The sequence below is a fragment of the Geotrypetes seraphini genome, chromosome 6 (assembly GCF_902459505.1).
Source record: "Geotrypetes seraphini chromosome 6, aGeoSer1.1, whole genome shotgun sequence".
NCBI lineage: Eukaryota > Metazoa > Chordata > Amphibia > Gymnophiona > Dermophiidae > Geotrypetes > Geotrypetes seraphini.
In genome coordinates, this window is record NC_047089.1 from 219,176,005 (window position 1) to 219,198,856 (window position 22,852).

At 40.0% G+C, this 22,852-nt stretch overlaps 1 protein-coding gene across 1 annotated transcript in view; it reads left to right on the forward strand.

Annotated features, from left to right (window-relative positions):
* Positions 1–22,852, forward strand: part of XPO7 (exportin 7) — a 174,297-nt gene that overhangs the window by 125,669 nt on the left and 25,776 nt on the right. Inside the window, exons 11-19 of the mRNA XM_033950080.1 lie at positions 4,473–4,619; positions 5,775–5,947; positions 7,410–7,603; positions 7,823–7,928; positions 8,200–8,335; positions 9,827–9,900; positions 10,414–10,494; positions 20,470–20,533; positions 20,662–20,770. Coding sequence (XP_033805971.1) covers positions 4,473–4,619; positions 5,775–5,947; positions 7,410–7,603; positions 7,823–7,928; positions 8,200–8,335; positions 9,827–9,900; positions 10,414–10,494; positions 20,470–20,533; positions 20,662–20,770 — 1,084 coding nt within the window. The remainder of the gene's footprint in view (positions 1–4,472; positions 4,620–5,774; positions 5,948–7,409; positions 7,604–7,822; positions 7,929–8,199; positions 8,336–9,826; positions 9,901–10,413; positions 10,495–20,469; positions 20,534–20,661; positions 20,771–22,852) is intronic.

Genomic DNA, 22,852 nt, shown 5'->3' on the forward strand with positions numbered 1-22,852 from the left:
GGCATGATATTCTTTATATGTGGGTGATGTCATCCATGGAACCCTGTACGGACATTACCAAGTGCACTCTCACTTGAAATCTTTACGCCGTGCCCATACTGCGCACATGCTGGTGCCTTCATGCCTGACAACAACTTGTGGAGCTGAGATGTCTTCAGTTTTCTCTTTGGTATGTCTTTTACTTTTACTGATCTTTTGTGCCTTCCCGTACTTATTTTTCATTGTTTTACTTATAGTTCATTCTTTTTATCCTGTTCCAGAATTTTACCCAACTTTGGTTCATTTTTATCAACTTTTTATTTTTTTGATCTTTGAACCATTCCAAGTTCTTTTTTCCTCCTGGAAGCATTGACTGTTTTCAGCGTTCTAGTTACTTAAGCTTCCCGGACCATTGAGCCCTTAGCATCGGCCAATTTCCTGTCCATGCCAAAGAGGCTACCAAATGGCTTTAAGAAATGTTCTTGATTGCAATGGGACTATTTCAGGTTCTGATCTACATAATTAGTGTGTCCAGTGTCCAAGTCCTGAACATTGGGACATTCACTGTAACTTCTGCTCCTACATGCAAAAAAGGTCACTGAAAATCCAAAAACTTCAGTTTGAAAAACATTTTGGTATTGCCCCTGCATTAGGAATTTTTGGAATTCAATTTGGTCTCAAATAAATTGCTTATTGGAAAATCATGTGGAAATATCATATGATACTGTTCTGTTCGGTATGTCTATGAGGAAAAAAAGTCAATTATCAGCACATAACAATAAGCTTTTGATGATAATGACGGGTGTTGCTATGCAACATATTACTAACAACTGGAAAAATTATAGTAATCTCAATTATACGTTTTGGTGGAATTCCCTGTGTCATATTTACAAGATGGAAAGAGCAATTGCAATACAGAAAGGAAGTTATAAAATTTTTTTAAAGATATGGAGACCGATGATTGATTTTTGTAATGAATAGGCATCATTTTTCTTTGATAATATAGGGGGGTGGGGAGATTGGAAGATAAGATGTAGCAAAATTGAAATTTTGAAGGAAATGATAGTTTTAATGATTGTATAGAAAGATGGGAGGGGGGAGGGTTTTTAATTAATTTACATATTAAGAATATAATGTATGATGTTCAAGTGTTGTACGATAGTATTTCATGTTGTTCTTTTTGTGCACTTGATGTAAGTTTGAAAAAGAATAAAGAAATTAAAAAAAAAAAAAAAAGAAAAACATTTTGGTACGGCGTTGACATCAAGCATGGCAGGGGACTCAGAACCCAACACTCAATCTCCCATGACACAGGCGTTGACATTGACACTGAGTGTACATCACATCCAGAGTGTCAAGCATCAGTCTTCTTACAGAGGCAGGACTATATTTCTTCATCTATGCCTCAAGCATTATTCCTCTTCTAGGTATGTAATTGCATCCTTTCAAGCGTCAATGAACCAAAGACCACTATCCTGCCATCCAGCTGATGTCTCTTCATAAGCGTACTTTGAATTGAGGTCTCCCACACCCTGACATTCGATACAGCAGACTTCTTCCAAGCTGATGTCTTTTTGGTATCGGAACTATCTCTCCAGGAGGAGATCTGGGATATGCTGAGATGAGCTTTCAGGGCTACTGCAAATAGTCTTCACAAGTATTAAAGGGCTTTCATGCCCACCTCAGCCCAGCCCAGCCTAAGGATACATCATCATCATTTACAGAGGAGTTACTTCCTGGGTCAGACCATCATCTACACCTTGACACACAGTCGGCCCTCCTCTTGACGTGCACTCCCTGATTCACCTACTAAGGAGTACTTTGAGGACTCTGACATTTCCAACCATTCAGATGAGGATTTGCCAGAATATTCAAAAGAAGAATCCTGTGGTATACCTTCTGATCCTTCACCAGGTGCTAGAGTTCATAAGAGATCACAGGGTTGAGCTTTTCTACCAAAGCAGAATATCAATATCTCCAGCTTTCAATGCATTTTTGCATGTTAGATGTTATGCCTCAGTCATGCGGTATCAGCACATCACTCCATTTGCATGTCTTCATCTCAGAGTCCCACATTGAATCCTGTCAACCCAATGGTCTCAAGCCCGAATATTATTCGTGGTTTTTTAATATTCACGGGCCAGCTCTGCCCCTAACCCCGGTAGATACAGAGGGAGAAGTGTGCTGGCTTTTCATGAGGGGAGATCCAGCTCAGCCCTACCCTGGCTGAGCTGGATCTCCCCTGGGTCTCTCTCTGGCTCCCCTGGTGGACATTAGGGCAGTAGCCTTGCTCCCTATTCCCAGGAATAGGTTTAAAATCTATGTCTCTAGCTCTGCTGTGTGGAGGATAGTGACTGTGTAGGGTTTCCCCATCCCCCCATTCTGGGTCTGTGGCATCATCCAGCTGGTCAGACTGGTACTGGGAGCTGGCCTTGGAAATCCCCTTTTTGGCCTTCTTGCTTTAACAGGGAACATGGCAGGCCCGGAGCCTGACTGGTCACAATGTATATATCACTTTTTCTATTTTTGAATAATTGTATCTTTTTAACTTTATTTTAAGTAATAAGTGATTTTATGTAACTAAATTTTAGTTAACTAAGATTTTCGATTGTAAGCTACTCAAAAGTTTTTACCCTTGGAGTAAGATAGTAACATTTTGATAAACTTGGAAACTTAGAGAAGACAAAAGGAAACTGAAACCAGAGCATGAGACCGATGTGATTTGAGGAATAAAATGACCAGACAACAAAAAGTAGAAAAAATAATTTTATTTTCTATTTTGTGATTAGAATATATCAGATTTGAAATGTGTATCCTACCAGAGCTGGTGTTAGACCTATCTGGGGACCACAAAGCTTACTACCAAGCTTTGCTTCTTTAGCTTCCAACTGACTTGGGGCCATTGTTGCACTCGCCTAACACTATTCCTGCCACCTGTGACTGAGGTATTCTGTTAGCATGATTTTTCTATGTAGCATTCTGTAGTAATTTGGCATGTTCAGTTTTCTCGATAGTGGAGGTAATATTTGTGAGGGGGAGGGGAGACAGGGCTTTTGTTGATCCTTGTTCTGTATTTGTGATTTATAAAATGACAAGTGTATAGAATATTGTTTCTTTTTATACTTTAATAAAATTATTTCAATATAAAATCAAAACTGTTTGAGATTTATGTGGATAGGATCAGACAGTTTAGGGACGGGGACAGAGCTCTTGGGGACAGGGACAAAGTTTGTCTCCATGTCATTCTCTAATCGGAGTTCCTGTTACCAAGAAAAGCATTTCCAATTGGCTAGCGGACTGTATCTTCTTCACATATGCTCAGGCTGAGCTGATGCTACAGGGCCATGTAACAGTGCACAGTGTCCAAGCTATGGCTGCCTTGGTGGCTCATTTCTGCTTTGCATCTTTTAAGGACATCTGAAAAGTGACCACTTGGTCCTCAATCCATACTTTTCTCCTAGGACAAGCAGGATGAGTCAGCCACATATGGGTGTTGTCCCAACAGCTCCCAATTTGCGGATAAGCTCTCCAATAGCTCAGAGATTTTTTTTTTTTTTCTCTGAGCACGTGCAGTGCCCGGGGGACAAAACTCCAGAAGAGACAGTCAGTTTGGACAAGCAGTTATTCAAAATCTTTTTACTTCCTCAGTGCCAAATCTCCCTCCGACCCTCTTGGGTTTTACCATGCTCATGATCCTGGAGCTTGGGAATCTCACATTTGAGAATATCATGCCTGCTTGTCCTCGGAGAAAGCAAAGATACTTACCTGTAATATGTTTTCTCTGAGGGCAACAGGCATATATTCTCACAACCTGCCCACCTCCCCTAATTTCTTAGCTTTGTTACTGACCTGATGGTCTCGCAAGCTGATGTCGGGCAGGAATGTACCAGTACATGTGTCGTATGGGCACTACCTAAAGATGTAAAGTGACAGTGCACTTAGTGTCCGTACCAGGTTTCATGGATGATGGCACCCTCATTTGCAAATATATGCCTGTTGTCCTTGGAGAACACCTGCTACAGGTAAGTATCTTTGCTATATGTTAGTTATTAAATATATTATACAACATAGTAAGTCTTCTTGGGTTGTGTTTGTATGCAATTATTTGAGTTGTCAAGTGTCCTTTGACTTATAAGAGCATCCTGCACGATATTGTTATGAAACCAGAGGGCATATGTTATAGCGGAAATATCATTATTGGCAAATTTGTCTGTAGTCTGATTTTTTTTTTTTTTTTTTAATTAAATTGCCTCAATAAATTAGCTACAATTCTGTGGCCCAAGAGGTCCTATAAGCTAAGTTTGTAGAGAAGACAATGAAGAGTGAAGTGACTTGCAAAGTAGAAGTAGTAAGGATTTTAAACTTGGCTTTCAAGGTTCTGCTGCTGTAACCATCAGGCTACTTCTTTCAGTGATTTTAAGGACTCTCATCTGCCACAGAACTGGTACCAGAATCTGTCTGTGGATGCTAAACACTTGTATGTCTTTCTTCAGAGTCTGTCGGACCCAAACAATTACCATGAGTTCTGCCGGTTACTGGCACGGTTGAAAAGCAATTACCAACTTGGAGAACTGGTGAAGGTAGAAAATTATCCTGAGGTGATCCGATTGATAGCCAACTTTACAGTGACCAGTCTGCAGGTAACTTCCCTAAGCTCCTGCACAGCCCAGCTTTGGGGTATGGGAGTAGTAACCTCAACTTTCCATATTTCTCCTGTACCTATTGGTTGATGCATGTATTTGGAAGCTAGTTGGTGAGGCTACACCTTGCATATTGTGTGCAGTTCTGGTTGCTACAGCTCAAAATAGATGCAGTCGAATTGAGTACAGAGAAGGGTGACCAAAATGATAAAGGGAATGTGATTCCTCTCAAATGATGAAGGTTAGGGCTCTTCACTTCAGTTTGTAGAAGAAATGGCTGAGGAGAGAGGTGACAACAGTCTATAAAATCCTGAGAGGAGGTGTTTATTACCAACACAAGTGATCCTGGACAATACTTAATAAAAACCTAATATCTCTGGACTAATGTTTACTGGAGAATAATGGGGAGGGGGGGAGTAAGGGACATCTTGAAGAGACCACGGGACACTTCCAAAGTGAGATTGGAAGTTTAATAGGGGAGTGGGGGGGATAGGTGGGTGGGGATTTTTGCTGTTACACTAATGTAGAGTTTTTCGAGTGTTCATTATTGCAGTGTCCGTCTCTAGAGGCAGGTTGGATCATTGCTTTATTATGCTATTGTTGGTGTTTGTGAATGGATAATGTACATGTACTTTTGGTATTGTAATGTACAATAACATTGAATACTTTAATAAAAATGTATTGATAAATAAAAAAATCCTGAGAAGAGTGGAACAGGTAACTGTGAATCAGTTGTTTACTCTTTTAAAAAGTACAAAGACTAGGGGACACTTAATGAGGGTACATTTAAAACAAATAGAACATATTTTCTTGTACTGAACACAAAGTTAAGCTTTGGAACTCATTGCCGCAGGATATGACAAAAGCAGTTAGCATAGCTATATTTTAAAAAAGGTTTGGATAAATTACTAGAGATTAAGTCCATAGACCATTATTAAGGTAGACCTAGGGAGAGTCACTGCCTGCTAGGTACTTGTGACTTGGTCACTGTTAGAAATAGGATACTAGGTTGAATGAACTTTTTGGTCTGAACCAGTATGGCAACTCATGTTAATTTTGATATTTTTACATTTGTTCATCTCCTTGCCAAAGAAAAAGAACCACGCCAAAGGTGCTTTACTTTTTTCTTGTTGTCAATAATTTCCTTCCCTGCAGCACTGGGAATTTGCCCCAAACAGTGTGCATTATCTACTGAGCCTCTGGCAGCGGCTTGCAGCCTCCGTGCCATATGTGAAAGCTACAGAGCCGCATATGCTGGAAACATACACACCTGAGGTCACAAAAGCTTACATCACATCCCGGCTAGAATCTGTGCACATCATTCTCAGGTATGAGAGAAGTGGGACAGCTAGAGTGGAATGTACCCTGTTTATAGGACACACCAATCACCTAAGAATAGAGCTAATTATAATATATAAATAGCGTCATCTATATATATCATATACTCATTCAATACCCATTATTACTAAGACTCCAATAAATTAATTTTTCAAACATTTATTAAGTTAATTTAATATACTGTATACTTTTTTATAATAATATTAACACAATACAAATACATTCTATCAATCACCCAACATATATCAATGAAACTCTCCCTTCCCTTTCAATCCCCTTAGGAAAAGTTCATTCATTCGTTGTTCATAAACCTTCTTGTGCAAAATTTGCCTTGTTAAACCACAGTCTTCCAATCTTAATTTTAGCTGAAAGCTGGATTACTGATGGTTACTTTTGAAGAGGAATATGAACAGAACATTGATTTTAGAAAAGTATTTATGAACTACAATTAAGATTGGAAGACTGGTTTAACAACAAGGCAAATTTTGTTTGTTTACAAAAATTAGATAGTAATCTCGAAGCTGGGACTTTAGATCATCTATTATTCTATTGTCCATTCATTTTGGCTTTCTGGAAATCAATATGGGGCCAAATAAATTGTTTATTAGAGAATATGATACTATTTTATTTGGCATGTCAATGAGGGCAAAGAGTCAAATATCCTCAAAAAATAACAAACTTTTGCTAATTATGACTGGAGTCACCATTCAACAAATTACATTTAATTGGAAGAATTGGAGTAGATTGAACTACAATTTCTGGTGGAAATTCTTTGTGCCATATATATAAAATGGAAAGAACATTAGCCACACAGAAAGGACATTTTAGTAAATTTCAGGATGTTTGGAGGCCATTAGCAGATTATTGTAATGAGTAGATAACATTTTTCCCTTAATAATACAATTGATAATGAGGGGGTAGGGTTGGGGAGGTTATATTCTTTATTAAATATTTGGATTAATAGAAAAGACTATATTATATGTGAATGCATACGAAATGGTAGGGTTGGAGGGGGGGATAAATTTCATTACTTTAAGATGACTGCAATAGAAAATCAAGTGATGTTTTTAAGTTCAAATGTTTTCTCCTGTTACACTTGTAAGTTGTAAAATGAATAAAGATTTTGGAAAAAAAAAAAAAATAGCGGGTATTGAATGAGTACTGTTTATAGGACAAGTATGTGGATTTAAAAATGTCAGTACCTTTCTTTTTAAAATGTAGCATGTGATCAGATCTACCTCATGTTTGCTCTTCTCCCTCATTAGTCTTTGGGTTGTTTTAACGCCTGATGTGGCTTGAGCAAGAGAAAATATGCAGGGGTGGTGACATAGAGGAGGAATGTAATGAGGGAGGGTGGTGGTACCATAGATATCTCTGGTGAATTGGGAGCAGACACATCAGAGTTGGCTTTTATTTTGAATGGTTTTGACTATTATTTCCCACTCTGTGTAGGGATGGCCTGGAAGACCCTATGGATGACACAGGTTTGGTCCAGCAACAGTTAGATCAGCTGTCTACTATCGGCCGCTGTGAGTACGAAAAGACTTGTGCCCTCTTGGTGCAGCTGTTTGATCAGTCGGCCCAGTCATACCAGGAGTTGTTACAGACAGCCAGCTCTAGTGCAATGGATATTGCTGTACAAGAAGGTGAGCACAGTGAAAAACACTGCCACCACCCTCACTCTACCCTGTTCCACACTCACAAAATAAGATGCACAGAATAGAAGCATGTTAGAGCATCCCATAAGAAAACTGTTTGATGGAAATTAGTTAAGCTTTGATATTTATGATTTGATGGCATCCAGAATCTAGGCAGATGGTATCCTTTGTGATATGTTGTGTGTTTATTGAACTCACTGCATGCAGGTCGCTTGACATGGCTGGTATACATCATTGGAGCAGTGATTGGTGGCAGAGTTTCATTTGCAAGCACAGATGAGCAGGACGCAATGGACGGTGAACTAGTCTGTCGGTAAGGACATAAGAGGCTGTTACCAGAGGATTATTGTGTCATTGTCTGACCTTATCTCTACTATCCTTATATATCATGACACTTCATCCCACTGCATGGGTCTGTGCCAACTGTCTTGTGTCCCAGCAAGCCTGCACTAATTTTCCAAAACAAACAATCCCTTTCCCACACTGCTTCTTATGATGCTCTTTCTCAGTATCTGGTTCCCTGGAGGCCTGTAACTCCACCTCTCGGCACTTGATGGTGAACTTTTTGGTTCTGTTTCCCTCAGAGTTTTGCAACTGATGAACCTGACAGACTCTCGTCTGGCCCAGGCAGGGAATGAAAAACTGGAACTTGCAATGCTGAGCTTCTTTGAACAGTTCCGCAAGATTTACATTGGTGACCAGGTGCAGAAATCATCCAAGGTAATCATTTCTGTGGATGCTGTCTGCTGCCTTTGTTGCGGGCTTCTCTCTTAGAAGTCAGTCTATATCCTCTAGGCTCTGTGTTGCTTTCTCTATATTGAGGCTCCCTTCCCCATCAAGTAAATCCAATAAAACGATGCAACGTGGAGGCAATAAATTTAGTTTAGTGTCTTTTCTTGCAGCTTATTGTAATCTTTAATTTACAAACAGGAAGTTTATTCAGTCCCCTGCAGTTGTAAAAAGATACGAGTGCCAGAATATGTAAGAAGGAAATGGAGAAACAGATATTGTTCTATCTAGGCAGTGAAAACCTCTACTGATGTTACATGTTTGAAAGCACAGCTTGCATGTGCACACATGCTGAAATCTGATGTGTGGTGGATATCTTGTTTATATCTTACTTTGTGTAAAGATTGGTGTTAGATCATGAGGTCAGTGATCTATCAGCCTCCCATACTTACCTGTGGCCAACTCACTGAGAATGAAAGAATCTGAATGTCTGTGCTTCAGGGGTGACCTCTACCAGACCCTTATTAGCAAACACTGTTTTGTTTTGTCTTTCAGTGGCTTTGTTTCCATTCATTGGAGTAAGGCTGTCATTCTTTGTACATAGTAGGAAAAAGAGAAGTACTGAGTAAAATGCAGTTATAATGATTAATGTCTCTTTTCCAGTGCAATAGATGAGACATTCCAGCCAAATGGGTAGTATCCCCATGGCCACGTGCCATCTACAGAAGGAATCCACTCCAGATTATTTCTCTGCCTCTACTGTATTACTTCACTGTGCTCTCTAGCTCCACCTACAGTTTCTCCCTTCTGCATGCATGCCAGCAGGAGTGTGTTATTTTGCTCTATCCTCTTTATTATTTTATATGGGGTTTTTAGTCCTTTTTTTCAGGATTCTTGTGCTCGGAGCATTTCTTCAGCTTTGCCTGCATTAAGAACACAGACTTCAGTCTATAGCTGACAGGCCAATCCCTTAGCCAGCCTGCTTAGATTTCTTTGGAGCTCAGAGCCATCCCTGAAGTTGTCTCACCTACTGTTAACCAGGGGTTGAGCGCAGGCTTTTAGGCGCCCTTAGCAGTGTCTTGCAGAGTGCTGGCTGTGTCTTCTCACCTCCGCCTATCCCAGTGCATGATGTTCTAATGTTAATTCTTGAGCAGAATGGTTGTTGATGAACTTGATTGCTATGGGTGTCTCTACTTCACATTGATTTGGTGGCTCTTAGTGCTTGGGTACCAACTGTAGGTGGAGCTACAGAGCACAGTGAAGTACAACAGAGGCACAGAGAAAAAATCCAGAGTGGATTCTTTCTACAGATGGCACGTGGCCATGGGGATACTACCCATCTGTCTAGAATGTGTCACCTATTTACTGGAAAAGAGCTTACCAGGGTAGGTACATAATCTCTTTTTTGTCTGTCTCGGAATACAGTTATCTTGAGAGAGAATAAAATGCCCCAATACTTTCTTTTCTTTTTTAATTTTCCAGCTGTACCGCCGCCTTTCTGAAGTTCTGGGTTTGAATGATGAGACCATGGTCCTCAGCGTTTTCATTGGGAAAATGTACGTAAGGGCATGGATTGTTATATCTCCAGGGAAGGGGTGGTGAGGTTACAGAGTAATGAAGGAATAGTGTCTATGAGTAATGAGTTCATGATGAGGTTACAGAATAGTGTCTATGGGGGAGTGAGTAATGAAGGAATAGTGTCTATGGGGGAGTGAGTAATGAGTTCAGGAGGGCACTCTAAACAGTGTCCCTGAGGTGGGGGAGGTAGCGTTTGGATAAGGTCCAGGGGAACAAGATGACCCATGCCTAGGTCCAGGGGATCAAACTGACCTGGTCCTGGTTTTACCCTAATGCATGTAGAGAAAGAGAGAGTTCTTATTTCCTTATTGCATTCCCTAAGAAAAGCAGAACTACATCTCATAGCATGCAGTGGGGTAAAAATAGGTATGGCTTAGCTTGTTGCCCTGGATTTGGAGCTTTATATTCATGATAAATATGGGGGACTGTTGTTATTTGGGGAGTAAAGTGTGGTGAATACTCAGCAGCAGTTTGTGCCTTTCTTTTACCAGCATCACCAACCTGAAGTACTGGGGTCGATGTGAACCCATCACCTCCAAGACACTACAGTTGTTGAATGACTTGTCTATTGGATATCCTTTGCCAAGTTTATGTCCAGTACAGAGACCCAGAACTGGGTCAGTCTTCTTATAGTGCTTCCTCACACCATGTGAGGGAGATCTAGCCTCTAGCAAGAATTTTGGAGCTTGATGAACCAAACATTTCCTAAAATGCAGTATCGTAACAAAATTTAACAAAAATATTTTCTTACAAGCATAATTGTCAAGCCAAAGTAAGCAGGCATTTGCTATTCTTCTGGTGTAAGTATGGGCAGAGCTGCATTTTTTTGCTTTATTCACAACAAGCAGGATGAATCATATGCACACATGAGTGATAACATCTGACAGTATTGACAGAGTAATTCCCTTAATGCTCAGAAAAACCTAAAAGTCTTTTCTCAACATCTGCAGGAATTTTCACACAGCTGCTGTTCACAAGTCCCTTTAAAGACTTTTAGTAATTCTGCTTTTGTATTTCCCCCCCTCCCCCTCCATCTGGTCCACTCAGTGCTCCCTACCATTTACAAAAAAATGTTTTTCTGTTCCAGGTTTGGTTTAATTTAGCTAGCCAACTGTTCACTATAATTGACTTAGTCAACAGATTTAAAATGCCCTTGTTGCAGGGAAAATGTCCATTAATTTGCACAGCATTTCCTATTTGTGTGTGGGACAAGGCCATGATATTCCAAATTGTCCTCCATTGCATATAGGTGTACTGAGAGGATGAGATTTCAAGGTTTATAAAATAAAGACCATGCCATGACACACCATCCATAAAGAAGTCCAGATTGGGAGAAAGAGGTGCAGGCCAATACTCGATCAGAAGTTATCCCACTCCCAAGAGTGAATCCTTGAAGGAAAAATAATTGCACCATAAAGAGCATTCATCCAATCAAGTTGATTCCACAACACTGTAGGGATCTTCAGTGCCAAATTTAGATGCAGTGGCACAGATGATAGTGCAGAGAGCACCCTTAAAGTAAATCTTACCAGCAATAACTATAGCACAGACTTGCTCACTGGCACAAATTCTGGGGTGGTTCCATTGCCTTCAGCATAAGGGGCATATTCAACACCAATTCTTTCTGCACCAAACTTTTTAGAATATAGAATGCTTATCTTGGTCCCAGAAGCTGATGGGTCTTTACCTGGTTCTTCCTTTGTGGCCCACCAAAAAAACAGCTCTACCTGAGATCAACATGGAGTATTTCTTGTAATTTAAGAAAAACATTTTTTAACAAGCCAGTCTGCTCTCCAGTCAGTGATACCAGTTCAGAAAGACCTCCAAGACTAGTCATCACCACTTCAATGTGATTTTTGCCAGTCAAGCATTTATTTATTTGGATTTATAATTGCCTTTATGATTTGGCAAGGCAGTGATTTGTTTCTCATGCATCTTGAGATGCTAAAATCCATTTCCTCACCATCTGCAATACCATCTTGTTCTATTTCTCAACAATAAAAGCAATGAAGAGTCATTGACTTACAAAAACTGACACCTCTTAAGGGTCTGTGGTACTACTAGTACAGCTGTCATGGTGGATGTGGCAGAACACTCATCTTTTGTGCACCGATTGCAGGGAAGTTTGTCTTCAAAAGGCAGAGGCAGCCAGAAGGCAATGTGAGGCAACAACCAGGCTTATTCATACAGGCACGGATTCTATAAATGGCGCCTTAAGTTAGGTGCCCTACCAACACCTAACTTAAGTTGAAAATGCCGTTTAAAACCGACTGAAAGTGGATTAAAAAAAAAAGTAGATACCTAAAAAAAATGGCACCAGAATCATGCCTACAGAGGCATTTTACAATGCCTAACACCACTTAGGTGTGGCTAACACCGGAAGTGGCATTAGGCGCGATTCACGTCAAAGGTAGGCACTGGAATTGTAGGCCTTGAAACCCTGGCCTACATTACAGGTGCCTAAGTTTTAAGTTAGGTGCGACTCTGTAATGAGCACTGTCATGTGATTGACAAACGATCAGCGTCCGCTTTTAAGGTGGCTGCCGACCACCGTTTATAGAATCCAGGCCACAGTGTCCTTTTGATATGACTGTATTTTGATAAATATGCCTGCTTCACGGCTCCAACTAAATTTATATACAAAGTGAGGCAAAAAAAGTAATTAGAGATTTTTGTTGTGTTCTGAACAACTACTTAGAATTTCAATGTGAAATTTTTCAGCTTTATTTGTTAATCTCGTTCTACTTGGCACATAAACATAGATGGTATCTTTAAACATGGTTTTTAGCATGACTACCCAGTGATTTTTTTGCATGTTCAAAAATGTTTGCACTGTAAAACTTATAACCAGAAACAAAGTCCGAAGAAGAAACCCATGATGAGAAAATCAGTGGAAAAAAAAGTAGTGCTGAACAAGGGACTTCCAAATAAAACAGGAGAATGTTTATTGTATGTATAGGGGACCTGGCACAGCAATGTGTTTCAGCAAAAATGTGCCTGCTTCAGGGGTCAATCCACTCTGTACCAAGATAAAATGGAGAAATATGTCACACTTCTTTTGTTCTCCATGTATCTTAGTGCAGAGCAGTTTGATCTCTGAGGCAGGCGCATTTGCACTGAAACACGATGCCATGTTGAGTTCCCTGTACATACTTGGAACTATAAACTACAGTATTACCCTGAGCATTCTTCTGGGGTTTTTTGTTTTTTGGAAGTCCCTTGTCCAAGACCTATTTTTTTCATTGATGTACTATAAAACTACCATTATTCAAAAGGAAAAAACTAGGGGTACCACTTTACCGTTAATGACAATGTCATAGACTTTTTTTGTCACGGCACACTTAGACTTGCCCAGTAGGGTGTGTCTGTTTTGGAGATAATATATTACACAACATTTAAAGCTAGTTGTTGATTTTTTTTTTTTTTTTTACATGAAACTAACATTTTTTCACTAGTTCTTTTAAAAATTATGACTTTTACCTACATGGAATTTTTAGGAAATTTTGCAAAAATACACAAATTACTGAAATATGTTTGTGTTTGCATTGCATATTAATGCTGTCTCTGCCTCGATTTTCAATTTATTTTACTTATTTACCCATATTAATACTAACACATTAGTTTCATTTTCTCATTCACAGGTTTTCAACATAGTGTCGTCATAGCAATATTGAAAATGTTCATAAGAAAAGCAAGACTGCTAGGATATCCTTAGACATGGGTTATATTTGAGAGACATCAGTGAGCAAGACAGACAAAATGACAGCATTAATGAACTGGTCAATGACCTAATGGCTGGATTATTTGTTCAGTGGTATAAATTAGATTTGTGGATAGGCGGACTATAAATAATTTTTAAATAAATCAAATCCAAAATTTAGTAGTCCTTTTATATAACAGCCATGTTTGGATTAAAGCAAAGTAGAAATCCATGTGAGAATAAGCCAACAAAGTTTCTGTGGGCAGAGCAAAATTGGAGAAGATAGATTTATGGAGAAACTCAACACACTGATGGCCAAATTAAAATAGTCCAAACAAAGTGGCATTAACAGAAGATAATCAGAATACTGACATACCACACACCAGCGCTGGAGTAACACTGCCGATAGCCACACTAGAAAAGGATCCTCAGAATGCCACCCAAGGAATATAGCTCAGTGTGGCAGCACTCCTCATCGATCCTTGCAACTATAGTGTGACCCCACAACTTTATATTTTCATAATTTTTTTTTAACTTGGCTTCAGTAGCTGCTGCTGCTGCACCAGTCCCGCCATTAAAGTTCCGACCTATAATTGAAAAAAAACAAACCCATAAGTGTCTTACCCAGCCTACAAACGCTGTGAACTTAACCTTACAAGAAACCATTGTGGCTCATACCGTGGCTCATAAAATGGCCTGGTGTTGTTAACAATGCTAATGTAGGAAAACCCCTAACATAATATACAAGATTTGAAATGGAGAGTTATAGATTCAGTAACAGTAGGGTGGGAGGGAGGTAATCTAGAACACTTATTAAATTTAAGGGAGCTACTCTGGATGTTCAAATTGAACATGATATACCCAGTAAGTTTGAATCCAGCAATTTGATGACTTTAGCTGAATAACTTTTTTTGCTGGTCTGTGGGAGGCTGGTAGTGAATTCCTGTCAGGTGATTGGATGTTGAGTTAATGACGTCTTAGGAGTTTTCTTACATTAACGCTGTTAACGCTGCAGCCATTTTATGAGCCAGGGCGTTTTCTTGTAAGGTTAAGTTCACAGCGTTTGCAGGCTGGGTAAGACACATGGTTGTTTTCAATTATAGGTCTGAACCTTAATGGTTTTGTAATAGCATTAATTTCTGATTTTTTTCACAGCTCCAGCATTATCCCCGACCCTGATGAAGGAATGAAATGCGTTGGCAGGGCTGGTGCAGCAGCAGCTATTTAAACTAAGTTAAAACGCTATTACATTAAGCTATTATAAAAGTATAAGAAAATGATACAAAGTAAAAACATGATGAAAATATAAAGTAAGTTGTGGGGTCACACTATAGTTTCAAGGATCGATTGATAAGGAGTGCTGCCACACTGAGCTATATTGCTTGGGTGGCATTCTGAGGATCCTTTTCTAGTGTGGCTATCAGCAGTGTTATTCCAGCACTGGTGTGTGGCATATTAAATAGTAAATGATGGCAGATAAAGACCCGAATGGTCCTTCAAGTCTGCCCAACCATACACTCCATAAATTAATGATTCAATTTAAATTGTTCTTTTTCTTAGATATTTCTGGGCCAGAAACCCAGAGTTCTGCCCAGTACTGTGCTTAGGTTCCATCTACTGGAATCTTCATCAAAGCTCACTTCAGACCATCTAAACCATCCCAGCCATCGAAGTCCTCCCCAGACCATCCTCAATTGAATGGCCATATACGGGACACAGCTGTGCAAGTCTGTCCAGTACTGGCCTTAGTTCTTCAATGTATACAATTATTTTCTGATTAGAGATCCTCTGGGTTCATCCCATGCTTTTTTGAACTCTGTCACCGTTTTCCTTTCCACCACCTCACTCAGGAGTGCATTCCAGGCATCATCCACCCTCTCCATAAAGAAGAATGTCCTAACCTTACTCTTGAGTCTACCACGCCTCAATCTCAAATTATGCCCTCTGGTTTTACCATTTTCCTTTCTCTGGAAAAGATTTTGTTCTACGTTGAACATCTGAATCATATCCCCCCGTCCCTCCTTTCCTTTAGAGTATACGTATTCAGGGCTTCCAGTCTCTTCTTGTACGTCTTTTTGTGCAGACCTCCTACCATTTTCGTTGCCTTTCTCTGGACCTTCAATTTTGGAGACCGTATCTGGCAAATGACATAAGTCTTATGTCGTTTGCCAGATACAGTCTCCAAAATTGAACAGAATGACCCAAACAAGGACATCAATACCTTGCTTCTATTGGTTATGCCTATCTCTTTACAACTAGCATCCTTCTGGCAACAGCCTCCGGCTTGTCATGCTGTTTCTTTGTTTTTAGATCTTCAGACACTATCACCCCCAAGGTCCCTCTCCCCTTCCATGCATATCAGCCTCTCACTTCCCAGCACATAACGGCTCCTTCCAATTTCTAATCCCAAAATGCATTTCTTTACATTGAATTTTAGTTGCCAGATATTGCGTTTATTAAAGCTCTTGCTATTCTGCTTAAACTACAAATAAGAACAAAGCGATTTATAAAATAATATAATATTATACTATTCCTCTAACTTTTGCAGATCATTTTTCATGTTTTCCACTCTCTCCTCAGTATCTACACTGTTAGAAATCTTGGCATCCTCCACAAAAAGGCAAAACTTTCCTTCTAACCCTTCGGCAATGTTGCTCACAAACATATTGAACAGGATCGGCTCCAGCACCGATCCTTGAGGGACTCCACTAACCTTTCCTTCCTCTGAGCGAATTCCATTAATCACTATCCTCTCACATTTGTCCGTCAACCAGTTTCTAATCAGTTCATTACTTTGGGTCCTAACTTCAGCCCGTCAAGTTTGTTCAAGAGCCTCCTATGAGAAACTGTGTCAAAGGCTTTGCTGAAATTTAAGTAAATTACATCTGGCATATATCTTTGATCCAATTCTCTGGTCACCCAATCAAAAAATTCTATCAGATTAGTTTGGCATGATTTACCTTAAGTAAATAATGTTGCCTCGGATCCTATAACCCATTAGATTCTAGGAATTTCACTATCCTTTCTTTCAGCAGCGCTTTCATTATTTTTCTAATAACTGAAGTGAGGCTTACCGGCCTGTAGGTTCCTGCTTCATCTCTATAACCACTTTTGAGAATTGACAGGCATCACATCCGCTCTTCTCCAATCCCCAGGAACCGTCTCCAAAGATTTGTTGAACAAATCTTTAAAAGGACCTGCCAGAACCTCTCTGAGCTCCCTCAATATCCTGGGATGGATCCTGGCTGGTCCTATTTCTTTAACCACCTTCAATTTTTCAAGTTGTTCATAAACACTTTCCTCCGTGAATGGTGCAGTATCTACTTCATTCTCATGTATAACTTTGCCAGACAATCTCGGTCCTTCTCCAGGATTTTCTTCCGTGAACACAGAACAGATGTATTTGTTTAGCATGTTTGCTTTTTCCTCATCACTCCACAGCTCTTCCTTCAGGTACTCTCCCATTTTACTATGGAGGTCTTGACTTATATTTGGATCGACTTATATTTGAGTATATACATGGTATTCCTTCTGCAGCTCCTCAGTATCTCTCCTCTTGTCTCTCCCTGTACTCTGCCCCAGCAACTCTGTTCGTCAGGTCTCTCTTGTCGGCACCTTCTCCACCACTGCCAATTCCTGACTCTATCCCTTCTACCTTGCAGCGCCATATGCCTGGAACAACCTGCTTGACTCAGTACATTGAGTCTCATCTCTGGTATTCTTCGAGTCCAGGCTGAAAGGCCACTTTTTAAAAGCTGTTTTTAAGTCCTACCCTGCCAACTTGTAAAGCACCCATATCTGTTGTCATTCACTCTTACTATCCTACCCCCGCCACCTCTTAAGTCCCTGGTAATTCCTACCTAAGTATCATGTATAAATTCACCTTTGTCCTCTGTCTTTAATAATTAGATTGTAAGCTCTTTTGAACAGGGACCATCTTTTTCATGTTTAATGTACATTGCTGCGTGACTGGTAATACTTTAGAAATAATTAGTAGTAGTAATGGTAAAAGAACCAGGGGAACTGGGTTCAATTCCCACTGCAGTATCCTGTGACTCTGGGCAAGTCACTTAACTCTCCATTGCCCCAGATACAAAATAAGTACCTTTGTATAGTATGTTAATTGCTTTTATTGTAACTACAGAAAGGCGGTAAATCAAGTTTCATCCCCATTCGACACTAAAGTTCCAGTGGGACAAGTTGGCATGAATTTTATCTTATCAAACAAAAATGAGCTTCCCTGATGCAACAACTCTATTCCAAACCTTCCATTCCAGCAGCTTCAGTACAGAGTAGTATCAGCCATGGGTGCCTGAAAATAGGATGGAGAGCTCATATTCTATCCTTTCACAGGATGCTTGGTCAAAATTATATCGTTTGTAGAGCTAAGAGCAATCTTCAATGCTCTTGGCACCAACATCGATGTACATCAGGAAAGAGAATTTCAATCTAGATCAACAACCACATAGCAATGTTTTTTTGTTTATTGGAATTTATTAACCACCTTTATAAAACAGACTAGAAGGGACTAGCTTTTACATACTCTGCAGGGAGGTGCTGAAGGTCTTGAACCAGATAATCTTTTGACATATACTTATGTCAACAACATACCTCTGAGGGGTGTAAAATATGATTGAGACAAACTGGATCATTTTCCTAGAACTCCACAAATTTTGCAATAGATGTCTGCATTAGAAGATAAGAAATGTCCAGTGTTGAACTCCAGAAGACCAAACCATGACAGATTGGTGTCTGACATGTTCTGTATATAATGGGGTCGGAGCTTTAGGACACTACCTCCATATTCTTCCTAGTCCTGTTCTGACCTCATCAAGTCTGGATTTTTTGTAGGTTCCAACTATCAATCCAGACTCTGATTCACTTAGTAGAACTTCCTTTACCAATAACTCAAGGTCAAGGGAAGATTCATTATCTTATCTGCACATCCATTCATTAGCACTAACAATATAGCTGATGAATGCTCATTTGTACCTCTCCATCTTTCACAAGAAATGGATGATATCGTAATAGCTGGAAATACAACTTCAGTCTTAACAAACCCATCTTCTCCTCTGGGTTTGAACTTGCAGCCATAAAGAGAAGAGGCCAGAAACGTGTCCCTTGAGTCACCAGACATCCAAAGCCAAGAAAAATTTAGGGATATATGGCCTTTAGGGAGCTAGGTACTCTTACACTAGACCTCCACTGATCCAGTAAAGGGTATGTCCTAATTAGTTGCTGTATATAGAGAACATCGGGGAAACGCCCCTGGTGGTGCAGCCCAAACTTGTGGGATATGTCCACCGGAACCTCTGTTTTAATTTGGCCTTACATTTGCTTTGTGGTGCCTGTTTTTTTTTGTCCAGCTCTCCAGTCCATGTCCTTGGATCCTGCTTCACACCTGCCATTGCAATCTTGCTTCAGTATTTTGTTCCAGTTCCAAGCTAGTCTTGATTCTCCCTGTCTTCCAGGCCTCTGCAGGCACTGTGTAGCAACAACAAGACATTTCCAGACACTTCTCTTTAAGTAACCTGCTTCATAATTCCAACTTTCATCAATAAAGTTGCATTTGAGCGAGATAACGGCTTATCATGAACACACTGAGGGAAGCCCTATAGTATATTGTTTAATGTCCAAGATCAAGAGGGGATTATGTCACAGAATACCTCTTATCAGTAGAGACCATCTGTTCTATAGGATCTCTTTGAACTTGGATAATCAGCAGAACTGAAATAACTGACTTGTAAAGTTCTTTCCCTAGTATCATTTAGCTTCGACCCAAAGAGTAAGCAGACAGCAAGCTCTCTTCTCATATCTATTATTCATCCACAATTGGGTAATCATTCAAACTTACTTTGTTTTTACTTGTTTGATTTGAAAGGCCAATACCACTTTAATAAGTCTAATAGTGCTTCCCATTTTCATTCCAGAACCTCATGCTTGCAAAGGCTGTAAAGGTGTTGTTGGCTTACTTTTACAAAAGGAATACAACTATATCACCATGCCATTCAACTCTTTATATCCTTTGCTAATAACAGACTAGGAGTTGCAGGGGCCAAGAAAAAACTAGGTAGCTGACTTCATCCTTACTGCTGTTGCTTAGCAGGATTGCAAACTACGTAGTATTGTGAAATCACATCAAGTTAGAACTTTGGCAAAGTCAATTGTCCATCTGTGCTTACTTTCCATTGAAGAAATGTAGAGCTGCAATGTAGTCATCTATTTACAGTTTTATCTCTCACTATCTGGACAATACGTTTTGAAGAAACAATGCAAGCAGTTTTATTAATAGTCTGCTCCCCCCATCCCCCACACAAATTGCCTGTCTGGATTTCTCACAAAGTTCAAGATTTAATCACATATAGGACAGCCCTTAGCTGTGAGCTGCTTCACTTTTGTGGCTGATTCACTCTGCTTTTCAATTGAGAAGATGAAATTGCCTACCTGCAACAAGGCTTAACATAGGGTAAATCAGATACACAGATTGTCCATCATCTCATGGTATTGACTCCCAAGCTTTGCAACAGACTGGGGACTTGAGGTAGCAGCTCATGAAACAAGTCTGTTTTTCTGAGCTCTGAGAGCTAGTCTGCTGGCATGTACAGGTGATGTCACTTGTTTGTGTGCCTGATTTTATCCCTCGTACAGAAACCTGTTTGTTACAGGTAAGTAGCAGAAAAATATGAGAAAGGAAGATGTGTTACGAGGCTGAGTTCCCTTTTTTTAATTAACCGTGACATAACTGCCTCTCTAGCACAATGATTTCTGTGTGTATCAATGAGAGGTTGATTTTTCCTCTAAGCAGTTGGTGCTCTTTTATCACCTTTTTCCTTATCTTCCTTCATACATACAGCAGTGTTAGAAAACTGGTGAAACTCAGTGCAGTACAGTTCATGCTGAACAATCATACGGTAAGACAACCTACCATCCCTTTAATGTAGCAATTTACCCCTTTTTGAATATTAATTTATATAATCCCTACAATGATGCATACTGGCTGTCCTCATTTAATATGTACCTTTTTTTTTTTTTTGTTCAGAGTGAGCACTTTTCCTTCCTGGGCATCAACAATCAATCAAACTTGACCGACATGAGGTGTCGGACAACTTTTTACACTGCACTGGGACGCCTTCTCATGGTGGACTTGGGTAATTTTATTCTGCATTTCCTGGTCTATCTTGTTAACAGTTTTCAGAAATTAAATTTCTTGACTCTCAATCACCAGGCTAACATAGCACAAGAAAAGTAAGACTAGATGTGACCAAAAATATCATTGCACTCAGTCCTGCAAGGGACAGAAAATATAGAGCACTGTACTTGTAACACTATACCTTGATTTCTTCAAGGTTTATTAAAATTTGATATCCCGCTTTATCCTAATTCAAAGCAGTTTTACAGAATTAAAATAACAATTTTACAACGATTAATAATAAAAAACGGGGGGAAAACAGAAACAAAAACGAACTCGACAAATGTAAAGGCAAAGGACGTATGCAAAATATAAAAACATGGACTAACTGGAACAAGAGGGAAAAGGGAAAAGAACTACAATATTTAGATAGTAAAGAACAAATAGGGATCATAGAAGAAGGAAGAAAACAATAAAGGGCAGCCAGATGGCCGGACCTAATGATGTCTTAACATGTCCTTAGAAGGACAGTCAAGGTTCAAAAGTGTCCTTAAAAAGGAATGTTTTTAAGTTGGATTTAAAAATATCTAGAGACGTAGCCTCCCTTAATTGGTTTGGTGCCGAGTTCCAGAGAGAGGGAACAGTAACGAAGAATATCGTTGTTCTCATGGTATTAATGTGCCTTAGTTCTTTTATGTTATAACAGCCCATTAGTACCACAAAGTAGTGATTCTGAGAGATTTCTCTATTATTAATCCTACTAAATGCTTCTATGGTGAAACAAGGCACCTATGATAAGGAGCCACTTTAAATGAGGATTTTCTGCCCACTAGATGCTTATAAAAGAAATGGCTGGTAGGATGGGAGGAAATCTTAAGTTCATGTCGCCAACGATTAAGCAATCTTGTTTCCTTTCCTTAGATCAAACATTAAAGCATATTTCTAGTGTAATCTGTCTAGTAGTCCTGAACATTAGGGCTATATATCTGAACGCACAAATTGCTTGCAGAATATCACTCCTCTTTCAACTCCACTTCCTTCCCAGTAGGCTTGCTCCTGCCCACTTCAGTTTTTCTTCTGCAAGCAGGTTGCTCAGATGTGTTTCTGATCTGCTCTGCAATTTTATTATTTTGGGATTTTTTCCTGCATTTTTAAGTTTGAGGTTCAGTACCCAGAGGTTTCCTTTTGTTAGGACCTCTGCCTGGGAGAAGAAGCAGACTTGCTAGCAGGATCAGCTCTCAGGGACACCTGTCTTGCCAGCCTGTTGTAATACCTTTGAAGCTTGGGGGCTATTTCCTGAGTAGCTGCTCGCATCCCTGATTTATTGGGAACTTGAACATAGGCTGTTTGGCTCCTTCCCAGCTTGGCTGGGATTAATAGTGGGCTGATTGTGTGGTCCTCCTCCCCCACCCCCCACCCCCATCGTGGCAAGAGTTTTCGAGGATTAAAGTTCAGTCTGGCATTAGTCCAAGCCTGAAGACCAAACTTGTAGAGCAAATCTGTGAGGCAGAGTTCTCCATTTGTAACAGCTGCACTTCTGAGCTGAGGCAATTAGGCAGACCACATGGCAGAATGAGTAAGGCTATTATAGCCTATGGGGGGAGGGGGGTCTGGAAAAGACAAATTTGAGGGTTTCTGGGACCAAAGCTAGGGTTCCCCCTCCTCCAAAACCCCACTTCCTGTAGTTTTTGAACTTCAGGGGAGCCCCCTGGGACCATTTTTGGGGCATATTTGCTGGTGGTAGCCATCTTGGATTTTTAAACCTTTTTTTTTTCTAAAACTTCCATCTGCCTCAAAACCCCTCTATTTTGCTTAAAATTGATGGAAATGGACCCCTCAGGCCTTTCTACCCCTGTGTCATGCCAGGTTTGTGATGGATGGTTAGCCAAGGAGCATCTGTGTGATATGTAACAGAGGGCATAAGGGGGAGGGGTGGGAGCCTTGGACTAAGCCTCCTCTGAGTCCTCCAGGGCTGGGGATCTGCAGGAGGTTAATCTCAGAGGAAGAGACCCTTTCCAGACACTTCTGAAGGAAGATTTGGCTAAGTGCAGGCGCATGATGCAAGGTTTCACCCCAGATTTTGTGAGCCTGATGTGGAATG